The sequence below is a fragment of the Notamacropus eugenii genome, chromosome 3 (genome assembly GCF_028372415.1).
Source record: "Notamacropus eugenii isolate mMacEug1 chromosome 3, mMacEug1.pri_v2, whole genome shotgun sequence".
NCBI classification, from domain to species: Eukaryota; Metazoa; Chordata; class Mammalia; order Diprotodontia; family Macropodidae; genus Notamacropus; species Notamacropus eugenii.
Genome location: NC_092874.1, coordinates 134475010 through 134496620, shown reverse-complemented (window position 1 = coordinate 134496620; position 21611 = coordinate 134475010). Strand labels below are relative to the sequence as shown.

The 21611-nt window shown below is 37.7% G+C and overlaps 2 protein-coding genes across 17 annotated transcripts in view; one reads left to right on the top strand and one right to left on the bottom strand.

Annotated features, from left to right (window-relative positions):
• Positions 1–15953, bottom strand: part of LOC140533323 (ankyrin repeat domain-containing protein 26-like) — a 78588-nt gene extending 62635 nt beyond the window's left edge. For 7 of the 12 annotated variants that reach the window (XR_011976875.1, XR_011976876.1, XM_072652925.1 and 4 more), the window contains exons 1-6: positions 15883–15953; positions 13902–13938; positions 10862–10934; positions 3333–3393; positions 3037–3239; positions 165–297 (exon numbers count right to left, since the gene is read on the bottom strand). Coding sequence is in view for 6 of the 12 variants with exons in the window: in XM_072652925.1 (XP_072509026.1) it covers positions 165–297; positions 3037–3239; positions 3333–3393; positions 10862–10894 (430 nt within the window). In the remaining 6 variants the exon portion in view is untranslated. The remainder of the gene's footprint in view (positions 1–164; positions 298–3036; positions 3240–3332; positions 3394–10861; positions 10935–13901; positions 13939–15882) is intronic. The other 5 variants (XM_072652930.1, XM_072652932.1, XM_072652927.1 and 2 more) reach the window with 4 other exon arrangements.
• Positions 15954–16004: 51 nt separating this feature from the next.
• The window catches only part of LOC140533324 (ankyrin repeat domain-containing protein 26-like), a 96951-nt gene continuing 91344 nt past the window's right edge, over positions 16005–21611 (top strand). For 3 of the 5 annotated variants that reach the window (XR_011976877.1, XM_072652939.1, XM_072652940.1), the window contains exon 1: positions 16005–16449. Coding sequence is in view for 4 of the 5 variants with exons in the window: in XM_072652939.1 (XP_072509040.1) it covers positions 16211–16449 (239 nt within the window). In the remaining variant the exon portion in view is untranslated. The remainder of the gene's footprint in view (positions 16450–21611) is intronic. The other 2 variants (XM_072652938.1, XM_072652937.1) reach the window with 2 other exon arrangements.

The window sequence follows — 21611 nt, the reverse complement described above, 5'->3', positions numbered from 1 at the left end:
CTATGTGATCAGGAGCAAGACACTGACTGAACTTCTTAATGCCCTAGGCTACTGGGTAAGACTAGAAGCTGTGGAACAATTGCCAATCTGCATTGGTAGAAATTTCCTCATTGGAAATTTCCTACAATCATGAAATCACGGGTCCTATCAAAACAATAACTTACCTTTTCTGACAGCACAATTCACTGATGTACTGTGAGCCTGAACTTCATTGGAAAGATACGGCGTTTCAGGAAGTTTTTGTTCTCTAGTACCACCATCTTCCTTTGCTTCCTCCTCTAATTCTGTTGAGTCTTCCTATAATTAATGAGAATGAAATATACAATGTCCCCAAAACTTTTCTTTAATCTATTGCTAGCATGAATGTGAATCTATTTAACCCACAATAATTGCCTGATGTTGATGGCCCTAACAGTCAAATCATGCAAAGAATTAAATTTTTCCACTTATTTTAGACAGTTAATTTAAAGAATAGAATAGAAATATCTAATTTGTAGAATTATATATGCTGATGAATGTTTTAATTCTTACTTTAACAAATTCAAGTATTAGAAACTGTGAAAAATAGTAGAATAAAAAGTTCTTATGCGCAAGTACTAATATAGAAGGAAAGATAAGATACCCTCTGATTGGAGGAAAGAGCCATGAACTCCAATACCTCCAATATAGGAGGGAGCCCATCGCAGATGACTCCTCATTTCTCCCCACAACTTTAGGATTTCTCCACTAGACCCTAGGAATTTTAGGTTCAGGAAGATCTCATCATCCTGCAAAATTCCATCTACCTAATCCCTAACTAATGCCCCCATGACTGGAAGAAGAGCCAGGAACTCCAAAGCCTCCATTGAAGGACGGGGCACAGCACAGGTATTTCATTTCCCACTCTGCTACGCTACTTGGGAGTTCTCTAACTTCTCCCCCATGTCCCAGCATCAGGTAACTTCTCCAACCCCCAAATTATGGATTTCCTTTGTTGTTATGTGCTGTCTTCCTCAGTTAGACTGTAAGATCTCTGAAAGCAGGGACTGTCAGTCTTTTTTTATATTTATCTCCCTGGCCCTTAGCACACTGTCAGGAATGTAGCAGTTATTTAATGAATGTTTACTAAGATATAAATATGAGAGAAAGAAGAATCTGTGAAATGTATTAGTAAATTACAAGGAGCTAAAAGACTTTAGAAGGACCAGTGAAAGTTTTTTTATAGGTGGTATTGTTTGATTTGGGCCTCGAAAGATAGCTACTACTTCAGGTAGCAAAAAACATTTTCAACAGTGTAAGGAAAGGTGTTGAGGGAGGCAAAGATCAAGGTACATTCAGGAAATGATGGGTAATCTAGCTTGACTGAAACAGAGGTACATGAAGAGGAAGTAGATTTAACTTGAGTTTCATTTAAAATATGAATATTCCAAATACTTCAAGTAGATTGATTAATAAAACTGTCAGTTTTAAACTGACTTTTTCAATAGCTATGAAAAACTAAATTTATTTATGGATGACTTAGATTCACAATTAAATTGTACAGTACATGATGGCAGGTACTGAGTCTTCCTTGTTTCTGAATTCCATATAACAGAATGCCTTACAAAGAATAAAATTTTAAAATGTGCAATAAATTGTTGTATTAGAATTTGATATTATGACTGATATTAAAATATAAAGGAGAAATTGAAAATGAAATTTTGGAATATGAGATTGCAACATTTTTTTGTCCTGCTTCTGTATAATGTCACAATGCCATGTGAGCTAATAATATATGGAAGAGCAATCAAAGTTTTGGAAATGAGATTTATTTTTAAAAAAGGTTAGAATACGTAGGAATATAGTAAGATTATTATTCAAATTCTGATTCATATTCCTTTGCCATATGTTAATTGTTACCTTAAATAACCAGTGTCCATCTGAAGAGCAAAGGGAGGTAAGCTTAAAATTGGTCACAAATAAAAAAGGATATTCCATTTCAGGATTTTCCAACTCTTAACATATAAAATTATAAAGGTCTGATTAAAATATTCTGGAGTCATTTTTCCTGAGTGCTGTAAAAATAGAATGTTAGGGATGTTACATACACACTCTAAATAAGAGCAAATATCCTTACTGCTAGAACCTTTCAAAGTTCCTTCTCTTTTTATAATTCTATTCTTAGTGGAAACTTTTTTTAGCTTATGATGAACTAAAAATTCCATTTTCATTCATTTTATGTATTTAAGTAAAATATGTGGTAGATACTTAGTTTTTTAAAGTTGTTGCAGCCTCAAATATTTTTTCACCTATTTGTCTCATTCTGTTTTATCCATGAGAATGGAAGAACTAAATTTTAGAACTTTAAAATTAAGGGATTGAATGGACTAGGTAAGCTGTAAGGTTCATTCTAGATCTAAATCTTGCACTTCTAAGCAAAACAGTTTGTTGATTAAACAAAATATTTGGTCATGTTTTACCTTAAGAGAAGTGGAATATAAGTTTGCATCTAAGTGTTCATAAATATCCATCAAAATTGGCATAGGAAATTCTGTAGGAATGTTCAGTATTTGCTTTTCCTCACCTATTTTAACATTTAGCTTCATTTCTTTCATATTTACTAGTATGAAGAGATTCTGCTGGTTACTCAAACCCTCTTTTTCTTTCACGTTTTCAAGATTTTCCTTATCTTCACTTTCTCCTTTATCCTCTGTACCTCCATGTTCTTATCCTTCCTCTCCAACTATTACTTCTTGGCTATACTGACTGAATTCCTCCTCCTCATCTTCCTCACTTTCTTCCACCTCTGCTACTTCATCTTCATAATCTTCTCATCATCCTTCATCTTGGCTGCTTTCTAATCCTTCTTCTTCCTGATAGTTCACTCATGAACTGTCTGGACCCATCAGCATTTTATCTTCAATATGTAAATTTCCCTGAGTTTTCCTTTGATGTGACTGTTGAGGACGTCCATTTCAAGAATCCTTGCCATCTTCATGAAGTTGGGATAAGTGTGGGAGGAAACGACAGAGGGTGAACAAATATGGAAAGGACAGGAACCATAGCCAATATAATTACCTTATTAATGTCAAGAAGAGTAGTCATCTCCTGGGAAAACCTTGAAAAGGAGCCAAGTGAGGGATGGACAGAATGAGGGGAGCTCTGGGCTCGTGATGAAGGCTTAGGAAGGGTATCTGTCATATCTTCTTTTTCACTCTCTGATTGACTGTGCCCAAGAAAAGCTCTATGTTCTGTATTAACAGTGCTACTCTTTTCATCTACTATATTAAAACAAATAAAGAATACGTGAACAAATCTATCATTTCAAGGTAAATAATTATAATATGAGAGTGTAAATTCCTCAAATAGCTTACATTTTTTCCTTATTTGCTGAGAAGCATTTGCTATCTTGATTAAGTTTGACTTGGGTAGTTTCTGTCAAAAAAAAAAAAAAAAAGATCATAAGAATAATGTGGCAATTTCTAAAAAATATTGACATTTAGTAGCCCACATTTCTCAGAGGTTTACTATTGTAACGTATATAATCTGATTATTATATAAAAAATAAAGCCTTCTGGAGTATTTTATTCACCAAAAACCAATACACCAAGAAGTGTACTTTTACTCTTCAACAATTTGTCATAGCACTGAAATACACTAGGTTTTAGGAATTAGTATTTCAATGGATCACCCAAATCACTAATTATAACCAAGAAAATTAAAGTCTCTTAGTTTTTTGTTTTAGCTTTTTAATGTGTTTTGGAATAGTAAAAAATTAATCTGAGCTACTTCTTTTGTCAAAACTAAAGACGGGAAGAGACACCTGAATAAAGGTCTCAAGATTGGGGAAACTAGGGAAATGTTGGTGTGAGGCTCACTTTTTCTAGGTCTGGTTGCTAGGTTCACTGTTTGACACTTTCAGCCAGAAGAAATCAAAATTTCCTGCTAGCAGAATGCCACTATATTGAAAAATACAGGCTATAATAATTATAGTTCACACAACATTTTGAGTGCCCTCATTGTACTACTGAGAAAAAGCTGAGATCTTGAGTTCAGGTCATATTTTCTTCTAAGGATTAGAACTCCTGAATATATACTGAATATCAACTGCAACTTGTGTTGTATGGTTTAAACTTTTTTGTGTTGTATGCATGTACTTGGAAGGACTTGGCTTTACCCTCTAGAAACTATCGGGGTCTAGGAAAAACCATGAAGGTGATGGTGGATACATTATTATGTACTGTTATTCTGTACTACAAAGAATGAAGTATTATATACACCTGACAAAAAAAAAAACCCTTAAACAAGAGATTCTTTACATTTTTTTGTTTGTATCATAGGCCTCTTTGGCAGTCTAGTCAAACCTAAGGACCACTATTCAAAGAATTGTTTTTAAGTGCATGAAATAAAATATGTAAGTTTAAACAGGAAACCAATTAAAAAATTATGCAACCATTCTGACTAGGACCATAACAAATTTATGTTATATAACCTCAATTGGATATTTACTGCTTCTAGGCAATCCTAGCATACCTCCCTTAACAATTCATTATCCTACTCGCCACAGCTGCTCTTCCACACCTTTCCAACCCCTCTCAAACCTTTCATGGTTCCCTCTTCCGCCATAATTTCAGTTGAGAAAGCTGCTCCATATTTTACAGAAAAAATGCTATCTGACATGAGCTCCCTCTTCTACATCTCTTATCACTCAGATGCCTTCTGCCACTATCTCCTTCACCCCTATGTCACATGATGAAGTGGCCTTATACCTTACCAAGGCTGAGTTCTCTACTTGTTCAGGTGATTCCCGTCCATTCCCATCTCCTCTAACAGATTTACCATCTTTCTCATACTGACTCTCATTTATTTTTTAATCCCTACCATCTACTAGGTCATTCCCTACTACCTACAAATATGTCCATGTCTCCCACATCCTGAAAAAATCCTCACTAGATCCTTTCATCCTTGCTATCATAAGTCATTGCCACCACATCATGCTGCCTCCTTACCACAAGCTGACAGAAATGTACACATCATGTACCAAGGAAGAGACATAATCAAAATGAAATTGGAACACAATATTTACAAAATAAAGAAATATGAGTCACAAACTTAATATTATCTACCAAATAAAACTCAGTATGTTCTATAAAGTAGGAGGTGGATATTTGAACAAAAATAATGGACAGAGCACCTAGCCTACTGTCAGAGAGATCTGAGTCTAATCTCTGCCTTAGACCTTTACTACCTGTGTGACTCTGGGGGCAAGTCACTTAACCACTGTTTGGCTCAGTTTCCTCATTTACAAAATGGGGATAATAAAAGTACATACCTCACAGGGTTGTTACTTGAATCAAAGAAGATAATGACTGTAATATGCTTAGTACAGCAACTGACACATGGTAAGTGCTATATAAAAGTTAGCTATTATTATTATTAACTACATAGAGACCCTTATTAATACTGCCTATTCACTTAGAAAAAATGTCAATTCATTCAACTCATATTCTTATGTTTAAGATATTCCACTAAATTCAATGGGAGATAAAAGAGATGTTCCATTCTCAAGGAGCTATGAAATATTTACACCAAGAGGTATAATATAAAACAGTGTGATAAATATGGGAAATGTGATGCAACTTAAGGTGTTAATGGACATCAAAAGAGGGAGAGTTACTTCCACATATGAAGAGATAAAGAAATGGGATGAAGGAAAATTTCATGAAACAAGTAGCATTTGACCTAGACCTGAAAGCATACATGAATTCATGATCTACAGTGTCAAAATGGTAATGGCAGAGAAAGAACTAACTATATGAGTAGTCTGGGAGGTTGGAGAGTAGAAGGCATAATCAGAGAAGAGTAGTAAAACTTCTACAGTACTTAGGATTTCTTTAGACAAGCAGTAGAAAGTAAGGTTTTAGACTTATACCTCATTCCAGACACTATAATAAATTCTAACTATATTATTAATTTAAATATTTAAAATTAAGAGCTGTAATAAATAGAATAAAAATTTTATCAACAATGGAGGATATCTTTTATAAAACAGAAGAACTATCAGAGACAAAATCAACAGATTTGATTATAAAAAGATGTGTTTAACCAAAAAAAAGATGTTTCTAAAATTAAAAGAACAGAAAAAGGATGGAAAGCATCTTTAAAAAGTACACAGATTAAGTTGGATAATGACAAAATGTAACATATTATAGTCAATCCTTAACATTTACACGTTTTAACTTTTGCAACTTCAAGCATTTGCATGATTTAATTAGTAACCTCACTTTCAATTTCACATGGACAACCTCATACACAGTAGAGAAAAAGTGAGAGGCACAATGATGCAAGTTTGTGGAGTAGCTGGTATCCGTTAGGCACTTCACTGGTCTTGTTTAATCTACCTTTGTAGATTAAAGAATTTTACAAGCTTTAGTTTGTACAGTTTCATTGTTTGCCTTTAAAACTGAAGTTTTGTGACAAACACCAAAGACAGCTTCAAAAGTCAGTAAGAAAGCTCTTTGACCTGGGTGAGAAGGGAGCCAGGTCTGGCCTCAGTCCCAGCCCCACGGTGGCAGCAGTCACTGCAGCAGCAGCACCCACTTTTGGAACCCTCGACCTAAGGATCCTGGGGAAATTGAGCAGCCTATCTGGGTCTCAGTTCTGAGTGGCAGTCCTGAGATGAAGAGGAGAACTGGCATGGTGGAAGCTCATGGTGGCTGTGGAGAGGGAAGCCTACTCTCAGTCCCAGGGCACAAAAGAGTGCTTGTGGTTGCTCACAGACTAGAGTGCAGGCCAGGAAAGGAGTAAACTCCTCTCCCATGACTGTGCCACCTTGCAGGAACTGAGAACTTACAGGTCCTTGAGTATACCTTCCACTTGACAAAGGACTCAAAAGTCAAGTAACTAGGTGGGGAAAATGCCCAAAAAAGAGAAAAAAATAAGACTACAGAAGGTTACTTTCTTAGTGAATATGTATTTTCTTCCATCCTTTTGGATGAAGAAGAACAAAGTACACCATCAGAGGAAGACATAAAAGCCAAGGCTTCTACATCCAAAAAATATGCAATTGTCTCAGGCCATGGAAGAGCTCAAAAAGGATTTTGAAAATCAAATAAGAGGAGTGTAGGAAAGATTGAGAAGAGAAATAAGAGCAATGCAAGAAAATCATGAAAAGAGAGCCAACAGCTTGCTAAAGGAGACACAAAAAAAATGCTGAAGAAAATAACCTTTAAAAACAGACTAACACAAACGGCAAAACAGGTCCAAAAAGCCAATGAGGAGAAGAATCCTTTAAGAAGCGGAAAGAGCCAAATGGAAAAGGAAGTTCAAAAGCTTACTGAACAAAATTAGAATGAAGCAGATGGGAGCTAATAACTTTATGAGAAACCAAGAAATTACAAAACAATACCAAAAGAATGAAAAAATAGAAGACAATGTGAAATATCTCTTTGGAAAAACAACTGACCTGGAAAACAGATCCAGGAGAGATAATTTTAAAATTATGGGTCTACCTGAAAACCATGATGAAAAAAAGAATCTAGACATCATCTTCCAAGAAATTATCAAGGAAAACTGCCCTGATATTCTAGACCCAGAAGGTAAAATAGAAATGGAAAGAATTCACCAATCACCTCCTGAAAGAGATCCCAAAAGGAAAACTCCTAAGAATAGGGTAGCCAAATTCCAGAGTTCCTAGGTCAAGGAGAAAGTATTACAAGCAGTCAGAAAGAAACAATTCAAGTATTGTGGAAATACAATCAGGATAACACAAGATTTAGCAGCTTCTACACTAAGGGATCAAAGGGCTTGGAATATGATATTCCAGAGGTCAAAGGAGATAGAATTAAAACCAAGAATCACCTACCCAGCAAAACTGAGTATAATACTTCAGGGGAAAAAACAGAATTTCAATGAAATACAGGACTTCCAAGCACTCTTGTTGAAAAGACCAGAGCTGAATAGAAAATCTGATTTTCAAATACAAGAATCAAGAGAAACATGAAAAGGTAAACAGGAAAGAGAAGCCTTAAGGAACACATTAAAGTTGAACTGTTTACACTCCTACATAGAAAGATGCTATTTGTAACTCATGAGTCCTTTGTCAGTATTAGTGCAGTTAGAAGGAACATATATATATACATGTATATATATATATGTAGGTATGTATATGTATGCATGAATGTGTATGTTATATATGTGTTGGCATGTATATGTGTGTACACATACATACATATATGTATATACACAGAGGGCACAGGGTGAGCTAAGTATGAAGGCAGAATATCTAAAAAAATAAAATTTTCTGTTGAATGGAATGTGATAGGAGTAAGGGAAAGGGAGGGATAGAAGGCAGCAAATCATCTCATGTGTGTGTTCCTCCTTTGTTGCTGAAGAATACCATGTCAATAGAGAAATGATGACATGACTTGCACTTGACTTTGTTTTGAGTGAGGGAGGGCTGTGCAGGTCACCAGCCTCACTTGTCTTCCAGAGCCATCTGAATCCAGTGACCAGATATTCATCAGGATGACTGGAGATGACCCAGGATGAGGCAATTGGGATTAAGTAATTTGCCCAAAGTCACACAGCTAGTGAGTGTCAACTGTCTGAGGTGAGATTTAAACTCAGGTCTTCCTGACTCCTGCACTGGTGCTCTATCCACTGTACTACTTAGCTGACCCAAATCATCTCACATAAAAGAGAGAAGAAAGAACTTTTACAATAGAAAGGAAGAAGGGGGAGATGAAAGGAAATAACTGAGCTTTACTCTCATGAGATTTAGCTTAAGGAAGGAATAACACATACTCAATTGGATATGGAAATCTATTTTACCCTGCAGGAAGGCAAGGGGAAAGAGGACAGGAGAGGGAAGATAACAGAAGGGACAGCAAACTGGGGACAGGGATAATCAGAAGCAAACACTATTGTGGGAAGACAAGTCAAGGGAGATAATGGAATAAATGACGGGCAGGATAGGACAGAGGGAAATGTGATTAGTCTTTTACAACATAAATATTATGGAAGTGCTTGGCATTGTTATACATGTATGACCTATATTGAATTGCTTGTTTTCTCAATGAGGGTAAGTAGGGAGGGAGGGAGAGAATATGGAACCCAAAGCTTTAAGAATGAGTGTTAAAAATTGTTTTAGCATGCAACTGGAAATTAAGCTACATAGATGTATAGAAATCTATTCTGCCCTCCAGGAATACAGAGGTGAAGAAGGGTGGGTAATAGAAACTCTGGAGGAAGGGGGTAGATGGGGTATATGCTGTCCTGGGGTGGGGAATGGGGAGAGATGGGGAGAAAAGTTTGAATTCAAATTCTTGTGGAAGTGAATGTTAAGAATCGAAATAAACTACATATTAAAAAAAAAGAAATTGAAGAGAAAAAAATTCAAGTTTTGTGTTACAATTATGCTCCCCAAATTTAGTGCAAGTCTCATGAGGTCTTTCAAACAAGAACATTATATAAATATATCTCATTATCATAAAGAACTTTAAGTAGATTAGGACACACAGAAATGGAAATTTTTTTAAAGACAAATTCTAAACACAACCTTTACAAATCATACTACAATAAAATTGGACAAGATTTTATAGCTTCAAAAAGAAACTTATTCAGAATTTGGTATGTGTCAGACAGGGTGGGAATACCAATATAAGCAACAGGAAAGGCAGTCAGTCCCTCCTCTCCAGGAGTTGAGATTCTAATGAGAAAACAGTATGTAAAAAGAAGGCTGAAAAGGGGCAAAGGAAAGGTATCCACCTGGAGGGGTATGGCAGAAAATTAGTCTAAAGAGTAGTGGGCTAAACTAGATTAGAAATGGCATTTTCAGCAATCTCTAGTGGTTATGGGAATGTAACCCCTATTCCCATACGTGTGTCCAATATATACACAAAGTATATACATTCAAGCTTTTGAGTTTTGTGGCATTTTCTAGGAATGTTACCTCCACAAAACTGAAGACTGACTATATCTGATACATATCTCTAAATCTGGTAAAGTACCTCCAAATGAAGCAATGGCTGAATAAAAATATTAATTAATTCATGAAAAATGTTCCAATTTCCCAATAATCAGGAAAATGTAAATCAACACAAGTTTACTATATCCACTAGAATGTCAAAAACTGCAAAAACTGTAAATTGGTGGAGTTGTGAGAAATTCTAATACACCACTGGTGGAACTGCACATTAGCACAAATATTTGAGAGGAAAACATACAAGAGTCATACAAGTGATCATATCTTTTGATTTCATTGCTATGATTCCACTGCTATGAATTCATCCTAAAAAGAGCACACGAAGGAAAAACAGACCTAGCTGTACAAAAATAGTCAGAGCTGCTCTTTTTGTAATAGTTAAAAAATTGGAAGCAATCTCTACACTCGGCATTATATAACAGATCGTGGATTTAGAATTAGAAGAGATCTAAAATATCATCGAAGAAACAAGGACTTCCCCAAGGTCATATATTTAAGAGTGGCATTGATGGGATATGAAGCCAGCTCCTATGCCTCCAAATCAAATACTCTTTCCAGTGTGCAGATGAATACAAAGCTTAGAAGGAAATATGGAAAGTGATAGCAATATCAGCAGACAATAAATTGTACACACATTGATTTTACCTAAATTTACCTAAATTTTCAGTAAAGTAACAAACTAGAGGTGGAGAAACTTGAAAGAAATCTAAAGCCTGACAGAAAACAAAAACCTTTTTACTTTTAACTTATTTGGCTCCGAATGCATTGATGTTAAATATGAAGGATATTGCTTAAAATTTTACTTTTTGTTTCTTTTTGTTGATGGTTATTATGCTTACAATAAATTTTTTTTACAAAGCAAAGCACTCACCAAACTGAAATTTAACGCTAGGAAATAATTCCATAAAGAAACTTTACCTTAGTACTAAAATCTATTTCTTCTTCATCCATGGTTGGCCAAGAATAATCAGTTCCAGGTTTGTCAGAATGTCTTTAAAAAACACACACAGACACAAGAATGAGTAGCTTTATTTCCAGAAGAGAATCATCAAAAAGGCTTTTTAGTTGCTGTCAGTGCTTTACCACCAAATGATATATTACAAAGGATTAGATTACTTAATAGAGAAGGGTATTTAAACTATTCCTACTTCAAAATTCAATTTGGCAGACAAGAAAATGTTACAGAAGCCACCAATTGGTTTATCCTCCATATTAATCTCACTTCCTATTTTTATACTCCTCTAACATTGACAGATTAACACAATGGGACATTACAAATCACACAATCACCAAAAAACTGCAATGTACTTGGAGAACGTCATTACTCTCTGTACCTTTCTTAGTAGTTTCTGACAAACACTTTCACAGCGAGTCTCTCATTTTTCTTGAAGTTACCGTCTGCAGATTTCAACTCTAGATAAGACATGTATTTATTGTTCTTTGGTTGTTTCAGTCATGTCTGACTCTTTATGACTCCGCTGCAGTTTTCTTAGCAAAGGTACTAGAATAGTTTGCTATTTCCTTCCCCAAGTCATTTTTTACAGATACGGAAACTGATTTGTCCAGGGCCACCATGCTAGTAAATGTCTAAGGCAAGATTTGACCTCATTAAAGATGAGTCTTCCTGATTCCAAGTTCAGTGCCCTACTCACAGTGTCACCTAGCTGCCTTCTAGATATGTGAGTAGGTTATATATTCCAATCTCATAAAGGTACTTATTACAAGAGCAACTATTCCTGGATGTAATATAATCGCTGATGAATCTAGTCAGATAATATTATAGAAGAGAATAGAAACCATTTGCAGAGCAAATTAAGTACTCATGATGTCTTTTTGCTTGGGATGTCCATCTGCTTATCTACTACCAATTAATTCGCATCACTTTTCCCATTAATGCAGGTGATTAAAAATTTTATCTGGTTCCCCATAAGTGCAAGAGGTAAAATTGTTAGTGTTTACCTTTCTAGCTGGTAGCACTTACAACTGCTTTCAGGGAGTTTTAACTCCAGGGTTCTTACTCTACTCACCTTTTGAGGAGTTGGGGTGGGGGTGTGGATTCAAGGAGGGTCAGGTGTATGACTTATGATTTCACTGGTGCAGGGAACGTCCAGGGAGGAAATAACATAGATTAGCAACTGTTCTGTGTCAGAGAGCTGCCCAGGAACACTGAAGGATTTAATGACTTGGTTAGGTCCCCAAAACAACTATGTGACAAAGGGGGAACTTGAACCCAGTTTATCCTCACTCCCAGACCTACTCCCTATCCACTACTTCCAATGCACTCATCTCAGCTCCTTAGGATTTGTTAATACCAAGACAGCTTTTTATTCTTTTTTAGCTCTTCTTGATTTTTTGATAAGCATGCCCAATTTCCTTTTTCGTCTTCAACTTGCCAATTTGTTTTAATTACTTGGTCTTGTCTTTTTAAATCCTTCTTCTACTTCTCCTTCAGTATGATTCCATCTCCACCTCCTGCTCATAACCTTCACATTGTCTTCTTTATATCCTCTTCCACCTCTTCATATCCTTCTCCTTTTTTCACTTTCTTTTCCTTCTTAAGGTGGAGACTTTCTCCTTCAGTTCAAGTCACTTCAATTTCTCAAGTCCTCCTGAAATTCTTCATATTATTAACTTTCAATATCTGATGTTTTTCAAAATTGTAAAGGGTTGCCAATCATCCTCACAATTCCTTCTCCTGAAGTTCAGGTCCTGCTCCTGCTCCCTTTTTCACACAATCTCCTTTGGACAAAAGAAGAAAGGCTCCAAATATTCAGCTTCTCTGTGTCACATGACTCTTCCCACCAACCTCCTGGCACACTCATTCTCTTCCCCTTTGCCTATTGGAAGTTCTTTTTTTCTTTATTTTTTCGAAAACTCTGTACAATTTCTCGGAATACTTTATTCTACTTCATCATCTGGAGAGTGGTAAGGCTTTTCTCCAGTCTTTTTCACCTTCTTATACATTAAGACTAACTTTTGTCACTGGCAGCAACTCAAAGAAAGCACAAAATCTGCAGGTTACTCACTGCAAAATAACTTGTGCTGTGTCAAGACGAACTCACTGAAAATGAAATAGTTAGTCCTTAGTTGCTCCAGTTAGTGGTCTTTACAGCTAATGCATGACCATGTCTATGTGCCTCCCTGGCAGCTCCAGGGAAATGATGTCCTTTTGACAGGCTTGCCAATTCTTCTCAGATACAATGCCAGTTTGCCTGGATATCTCAAATTGGGAAATGGAATGTTCTTTCAAAGTCTCAATGTGAGAAGCAGCTTTCTATCACTGTTGTTCACAAGTGCACCAAGCAGAAGCCACTTCCATCTTCTTTCTATTGTTTCTCTCCTTCTTGCTGAGAAATTTCTATTACCACTTCCTGTCTAACTTAGGACCCTGTCCCCAGTAACTAATCCCCACTCCTGGCTGAAAACCCCTGAGCACTTAGATAAATTTCCACAAGTATAAGAAGATACACATTTGTAGATATGCCTTAAAAGGCTTATTAGGAAACCATCCCAGGTAGCTAATACATACTGTGGCCATATGGAAGAACACAACTTGGTCATTCTTCATCCATCTAACTACAATTTATTAATAGCTCTCTTAGGGGACTGTGGATAGGGAGTAGGTCTGGGAGTAAAAATATACTAGACTTAAATTCTTCTTTTGTCACATACTGGTTTTATGAGCCCAAGCACGTCACTTAATCTCTCACTGTTCCCAGGCAACTCTCTTAACACACAACAGTCACCAATATGCTTAATACATAAATACACTAAGATGATGTTTAATAAACATAATTCTATACAACATAATAAAGTAAAAACGAGTTAATGTGATGGTTGGAATTGGTTAAATCAAAGATATGTTATTCTGGGGGGTGCTTGGATAGAAACACCCATTGGAGGATGGTCCATGTGAACTAATTAATTAAAAGAAATATTAACCTGCTATGAAGCTTACCTGCTTATAGATTCTCCTAGGGAACTTTGTGACTCTACTGGAGAAAGAAGTAAAAGGCCATTAAAACATAAATACCAGTATGTGACATTAATATTAAAAGTATAATTTATGAAGCTTTACCACAATGTGTTTTTTGAGACATGACAAGGATCCATTATACAAATGGAATTATTCTAAAGATAAGTGTCTTAAGTATCAAGGCTCTGAGGGTAGAAAGAGGTCTTCCTCAAGTATCATATCTTTCAGCGATTTGTTTACATCAGCCACTACACCAGCATACTCTTTCATACTGACATCATAACATCACTATGATATTATAGCTTTAATTACAGGACATTATAGGATTAATCTGGGCTTTTTTATGTAGGTAGATTAAGAAACATTATCTTTGTTTCATCTTTCTCTCCACATACTTCACAGATGGAATGTTTAGAACTATAGTACTGCCACATTTAGCGTGACACAGCATGACCTGCTTGGTCTATTCCATAAGTTAGGGCAGATCTAGAGATTGCTCTGTTTAGTATGACATAACACATTTCTTGCTCTTCTCCATGGGCAAGATTTGCAGAAATAATATACCTTGCATAGACCTCTACAATCCCTAGAAGGAAGAGGCTGATGAGTTGCAAACCAATATATTTTTTCTTCTCAAGCCTTTCTGGGGAGTGATGCTAAAAACAAAAACAAAAAACTAATGTTGTAGAATGTATGCCTGTTATTTCTTCCGAGCTTCTCCCTCAAAATAAAATAAAGATACTCAGATGGGCCATGAAACAAGTACTTTTTTTCTATCAACCTATCACACTAGTCTAAGGAAAGCAATTAAGAAGTGACCATTTGCCCATTCCACTGGATGCACTATTTTATTACGTGATTCATAACCATTCTCAAACCTTTCTCCAATCCATCCAACAAGAAGCTGCCAGATATGTTCAACCAGATATGAGATTTTAACTGTATGGAACTCATAGAAAGAAAAATTACCTCCACTGACAGAGACAGGCAATTTTGCTGTAATTATAGTCTTAAGAGTTAGTAACTTAAGGCAGTGAAAGGTTAAGCAACTGTGAAGAGTCAACCACCCAGTGGGCACCAGAAATGGGTTTCAAACCCATGACTTCTCACTGTAAAGACCAGCTCTCCATCCTGTCTTTCGAACTTGCTAAGACCTGAAGCAGCGTTCACGTTGTCTACACAAACTGAGAACTGAGGGGATGATGAATTTTAGAGTAAGGCATCAGTATAGCGCACAATACATACCCAGTACCTAGTAACTATCTTATTATTACTTTTTCATTGTTTCTCCCCATTAAAATGTAATTAAGGCAAAAATGCTACGCCATCCTGCAAGATAAAACGGTCTTTCCTAAAGTGGAGCGTGAGAAAAAGTAAGCTAAATTCCTACAGAACGAAGTCTCTAGTTCTCCTCCCTCTTAGGGATGATCAGGAAAAATTTCACCAAGGTGGATTTAAAAAGCGTAGAGCTTTAATCCACTCAAAGCTGGAGAGCTGGCACCTGGCCCCCAAGCTCCTTTCCTACCGCAGACAAGACACGAGGAGGTGAAATTCACAGCCAAGTAGGAGAACCACGCTTCGTGGGCTTGGAGGCTGCTCCCTCTCCTGAGCCTCCCGTGGGGCAGGACATCAAGCGACCTGAGGGCAAGAGCTAGACTCTCATGCAACCTACGCGACGTCAGGATTGCACACAACTCTAGTACAGTTCGCTGTTGCACGGTCACACAGAAAACAGAATAAAGGTCCGAGGAGGTGCAGGTTCCTAGTCCTCCCCTTTCTGTGGCACGTAAGCAATTCACTTGAACTAGAAACAGACAAAACAAGACAATTCGCAAAGCTATCTGATTGGCTTATCTCTTTATACATATTATGGAGTGGAATGGTAATAGTAATACGTTATATAATCAATATGAACACGAGTAGAATTAACTTAATCTAATAAAGAACGACAGAAGAAAATTACCAGGAAGCCACCATCGCGATCTCGAGCTTTGGACTCCTCCCACAGAGAGCTAACTGACCTGGCACATGCGCACTGGCCCGTGCGTGCCTACCGCGGGGCCCATGCGCGTGACCCGGGCGATCAGCAAACGCATGCGCAGTTCCGTCTTGTCGCCGCGGGCGCGTTGCTAGGGTACAACGATTTCGAGGGCTGAACGGTTGATAACCGTTGCCCGATCCCGAGTTCCTTCACCTTCTGCCTCCACAGTTGCCTTTTACTGAAGCAGAGGCGAGAGCCCTGAGAAGGCTGAGAGGGCAAGGGAGAACCCCTCGCTCTGAAGGCCGCCAGAATGAAAAAGATTTTCAACTTCGGCAGCAGGAGAGAGCTGTCCCCAGGTCGGTCCTCTTTCTCCCCCCATCCCCGGAGGGACAGCGGGGTCCGACCCTTCGGCCCCCAAGCCGGATACGTCGTCAAAATGAAGGAGCTCGGGAAGATCCACAAAGCTGCCGCGATCGGGGACGTGGCGAAGGTGCAGCAGCTGCTGCTGCTCGGCCTGGCAAGCGTGGACGATCTGGATAAGGAGAACCGGTGAGAGGGCGGCGGGGGAGAGAGAAGGGAAGCCCCCTCCCCCCAGGGGCAGCCTAAGGCATCCCCCTCCCCCGCCTTCCCTCCACGTGGGTACCTCGGCTAGCCCTTGGGCAGAGCTCTTCCCCTCAGCACCTGGGACAGGGCAAGGACGGGCTCAGCCTCCTGGAGATTGGATCCCAAGTCCTGACCACTGGCGTCTTCTCACCATCCTGCCTGCCTGTTTTTAATGTAGGGGAAACTCCTTAATTCTACTTTTAGCCAGCGCCCGGCTGACTTACTCTTTCTAAATGCCAAGGTGGGAGCACATTCCCCCTCTTCTAGTGAAATGTTTCTTGGAGTCTTTCAGTTGTGCCCGATTCTCCGTCAAGGCGTTTGGGGGATGCTCTTGGCACAAATACTGGAGTGGTTTGCCGTTTCTTTCTCCAGCTTCTTTTACAGATAAGTAAATTGAGGTAAACATGATCAAGTGACTTGCCCAGGGCCACAAAACTAAGTATCTGAGGGCGGATTTGAACTCAGGGAGATGAGTTTTCCTGACTCCAGGCCCAGCACTCCTATCCATTGGGGCACCCAGCTGCCCCATTTGGTGAAATATGGCCATGATGTGTGGAGTGTAAAAGCATCAAGGCAGAAAATTAATTTCTGCCTTCATTAAGCATTTTCTGTATATGTCAGGCACCCAGCTAAACACATCAGATATAAAGAAATGGAGGAGGGGAGTGGGGATTGTCCCTACATTCTAGGAGGTAATCAGCAAGTGAGACTGAGAAGGAGAGGATGAGATACATAGGAAGAGAACCAGGAAAGAGTAGTGCTACAAAACCTAGAGGGAAAGGAATATCAAGGAGAAGAGGGTCCTAGTTTGAAAGGCTTCAGAGAAGTCAAGAAAGATGGGAATTGAGAAAATGGTGTTCCATTCCACCGTTAAGAGAGCATTGGAAGAGTTTGGAAGCTCTTAGCATTTAGGCAGAAAAGACATGAGACATGTGGGATGATAATGGGGACAGATTGATCAAGTGAAGTTTTTTGGGAATGGAGGAGAAGATGGGCACATTTGTAGGCAAGCACTGAAGTAGCCAGTAGGCAGGGAAAGAGTGAAGATAAGTGAGAATAGGAATGATAGAAGGGACAAACTTGAAGTAGATAAGATAGAATGATATCACTTGTACATGTAGAGGAGTTTCTTTGGCAAGGAGAAGGACCACCTCTTCATCTGAGATGGGTAAAGGAGGAGATAGTGGCAGAAGGCATTTGGATGAGGTTAGATGAGGAGGGGGGAACAGGGAGGTCCCAGGTTATGGTCTCAACTTTTTCACTAAACTATAAGCAAGATTTTTAGCTGAGAAGGTGCAGAGTGAACCACAGGAGGTTTGAGGAATAAGAAAAAGGTTTGGAAGAGCTGCTGTAGTAGGGAGATAGATATAAAAGGACTGCCTTGTAGCAGCAAGAGCCCATTTGAGATTATATAACATAAATTTGTAGTGAACCTAGTTCCATGATTTTCTCCACCTTTATTGAGTAGTATGTGGTTAGGAGCAATGGCAGTACATGGTAGGAGTGATTCAAGGTTGAGGGATGGCAGGAAAGAATTGACTAGATGATAAGAGGGGCAAGGGACTCAAGGGAAGACAGTGTAGACTTGAAAAAAGCATATTGAATGGTTCACCAAGGAGTCCAGATGGAGAAAGGAGAGTGTAGCTACAGGAGTTATGGCCTAAGATTAGAGGTCTTGGTGTAGATGAAAAACAGTTTAGGTTTGCAAAGCAGAGGAAGAGGTAGAATGACAATAGACTGATCAGATTAAGAGAAATTAAGAATGTGCAAGTATGGCAGTGGTGCATTTCTGGGTAATCAAAGGTGCAACCATCTTTGGAATTGGCTGAGATAGGATGGAGAAGTGGATCATAGGAAAAGAGAAAGTTGGGGAACTGTGAAGTATGAGAGCTTTAGCATGTATATTGAAATATTATGCAGTGGAGAGGAGAGAAAGATTGTAAGATAACATAGGTGAAAACAATTTTGTATAAACAAGATACATACAAGATACACTGGGAGTAGTCCCAGAGGGAAAGCACTAGTTTTTTTTTTATTTATTTTTTCTGTCTTTCCCTTTTTTTTTTTTTTACAATTTTTTTATTAATTAACTAATTTTATTTATTTTCTGTGTTCTACAATAGCTACCATATAACTTAGATTATTATTTTCCCCTCCCTCCCCCTTGTCTCTCCTCTCCCTTCCCAAGACAGCATACAGTTTTGTATAGGTTCTACACATACATTCCTATTAAATACATTTTCACTATAGTCGTGCTGTGTTTAAGAATTAAAATGAGTAGGAGAAATCATCTAGCAAACCAAAATGCAATACACACACACACACACACACACACACACACACACACACACACAAAATGACCTGCTACATTCTATGATAGAATTCCATAGCTCTTTCTCTGGATGTGGAAGGCATTTTGCCTTAGAAGACCACTGGGAATTTTTTTAAGTCCTTGTATTGCAGTGAAGTTCCAAGTCTACCAGAAAAACCTCTCGCACACTTTGCTGTGGTCATTGCTGTGCACAAAGTTCTCCTGGTTCTGTTCCTTTTGCTCAGTATCAGATTATGTAAGTCTTGTCAGGCCTCTCTGAAGTTTTCCTGTTCATCATTTCTTATAGCACAATAGTATTCCATTAAATTCATATACCATAATTTATTCAGCCATTCCCCAATTGATGGGCATCCCCTTGATTTCCAGTTTTTGACAACTACAAAGAGTGCTGCTATAAATATTTTTGTATATGTGGGACCCTTTCATTTTTATGATCTCTTGGGTATACAATCCTAGAAGCCTATTGCTGGCTCAAAGGGTATGCACATTTTTGTAGCCTTTAGGCATAGTTCCAAATTGCTCCCCAGAATGGTTGGATCAACTCATAGCTCCACTAACAGTGTATTAGTGTTCCAACTCTCCCATATCCTCGCCAACATTTATCATCTTCCTGTTCTGTCGTGTTTGCCAATCTAATAGGTGTGATGTGGTACCTCAGAGTTGTTTTGATTTGCATTTCTCTAATCAAAAGTGATTTAGAGCATTTTTTCATATGCCTATAGATATCTTTAATTTCTTCCTCTGAAAATTGCCTGTTCATATCCTTTGACCATTTATCAATTGGGGAATGACTTGTATTTTTGTACATTTGACTCAGTTCTCTATATATTCTAGAAATGAGGCCTTTATCCCAGAGATTAGCTGTAAAAATTACTTCCCAATATACTACATCCCTCCGAATTTTGGTTGTATTGGGTTTGGTTGTGCAAAAACTTTTTAGTTTAATGTAATCAAAATTATCCATCTTGTACTTCATAATGCTTTCTATCTCTTCTTTAGTCAGAAATTCTTCCCTTCTCCATAAATCTGATAAATACACTATTTCTTGCTCTACCAGTTTGTCCATGGTATCAATCTTTATACCTGGATCGTGTACTCATTTGGATTTTATTCTTGTGTATGGTGTCAGGCATTGGTCTATGCCTAGTTTCCGCTGCACTTTTATCCAGTTTTCCCAGCAAGTTTTGTCAAGTAGTGAGTTCTTATCCCAGAAGCTGGAGTCCTTGGGTTTATCAAACAGTAGATTGCTATCTTCATTGACTACTGTGTCTTGAGTACCTAGCATATTCCACTTGTCTACCCTTCTGTTTTTTAGCCAGTACCAAATGGTTTTGATAATTGCTGTTTTATAATGCAATTTGAGATCTGGTAGCACTAGACCACCTTCCCTAGTATTTCTTTTCATTAGTCCCCTTGATATTCTGGACCTTTTGTTCTTCCAGGTGATTTTTTATACTATTTTTTTCCAGCTCTAGAAAATAATTATCTGATAGTTTAATTGGTATGGTACTAAATGAATAAATTAATTTAGGTAGAATTGTCATTTTTATTATATTGGCTCAACCTATCAACAGCAACTGATGTTTTTCCTCTTACTTAGATCTGACTTTATTTGTGTGAAAAGTGTCTTATAGTTGTGTTCATATAGTCCCTGGGTTTGTTTTGGCAGGTAAACTCCCAAATATTTTATAGTGTCTACCCTAGCCTTAAATGGAATTTCTCTTTCTATCTCTTGCTGTTGGGCTTTGTTACTAATATATAGAAATGCAGAAAATTTGTGTGGGTTTATTTTGTAACCTGCAACTTCACCAAAGTTGTTCATTATTTCAAGCAGTTTTTTACTTGATTCTCTAGAATTTTCTAAGTATATTATCATATCTGCAAAGAGTGATAACTTAGCTTCTTCTTTGCCTATTCTAATTCTTTCGATTTCTTTTTCTTTTCTTATTGCTACAGCTAACATTTCTGGTACCATATTGAATAATAGTGGTGATAATGGACATCCTTGTTTCACCCCTTATCTTATTGGAAATGCATCTAGCTTATCCCCTTTGCATATAATGCTTGCTGAAGGTTCTAGGTAGATACTGCTTATTATTTTATGGAAAGTTCCATTTATTCCTATGCTCTCCAGCGTTGTCAATAGGAATGGGTGTTGTGTTTTGTCAGAAGCTTTTTCTGCATCTATTGAGATAATCGTGTAGTTTCTGTTAGTTTTGTTGTTGATATGATCAATAATGCTTATAGTTTTCCTAATATTGAACCAGCCTCACTTGGCTCCGCCCGCCCCACCCCCCCCACCCCCAAACACTAGTTTTAAGAGAGATCTAGAAAGACTTCTTGTATATGGAGAGACTTTGGTGAGACTTGAAGGAAGCCAGGAGATGAAAGCGAGGAGGGACAGCATTCCAATCATGGAGATAGCCAGTAAAGACACTTTGTGTCAGGAGATGGAGTGCTATGTGTGAGGAACAGTTGGTCAATAGATATTAAGTGTCTGCTATGTAAGTGACACTGTGCTAAGAGATGAAGATATAAAGTTCCTTTCACAATCTCCATAATCAAAGGCTTCATGTCATCTCCCCCATTTTCTAAAAACTTTTTTCTTCAAGCATTAGCATCCAATATTTTTAAGAGATACAAAAGTATTATTCAATATTGTTTTTCTCTTTTATTTAATTAGTAATTTAAGATAATATTGTCTTGTCAAAAAAAATTTTCAACTGTGGATAGAGTGCTGGGCCTTGAAGGTCAAGAAGGCCTGAATTAAAATTCA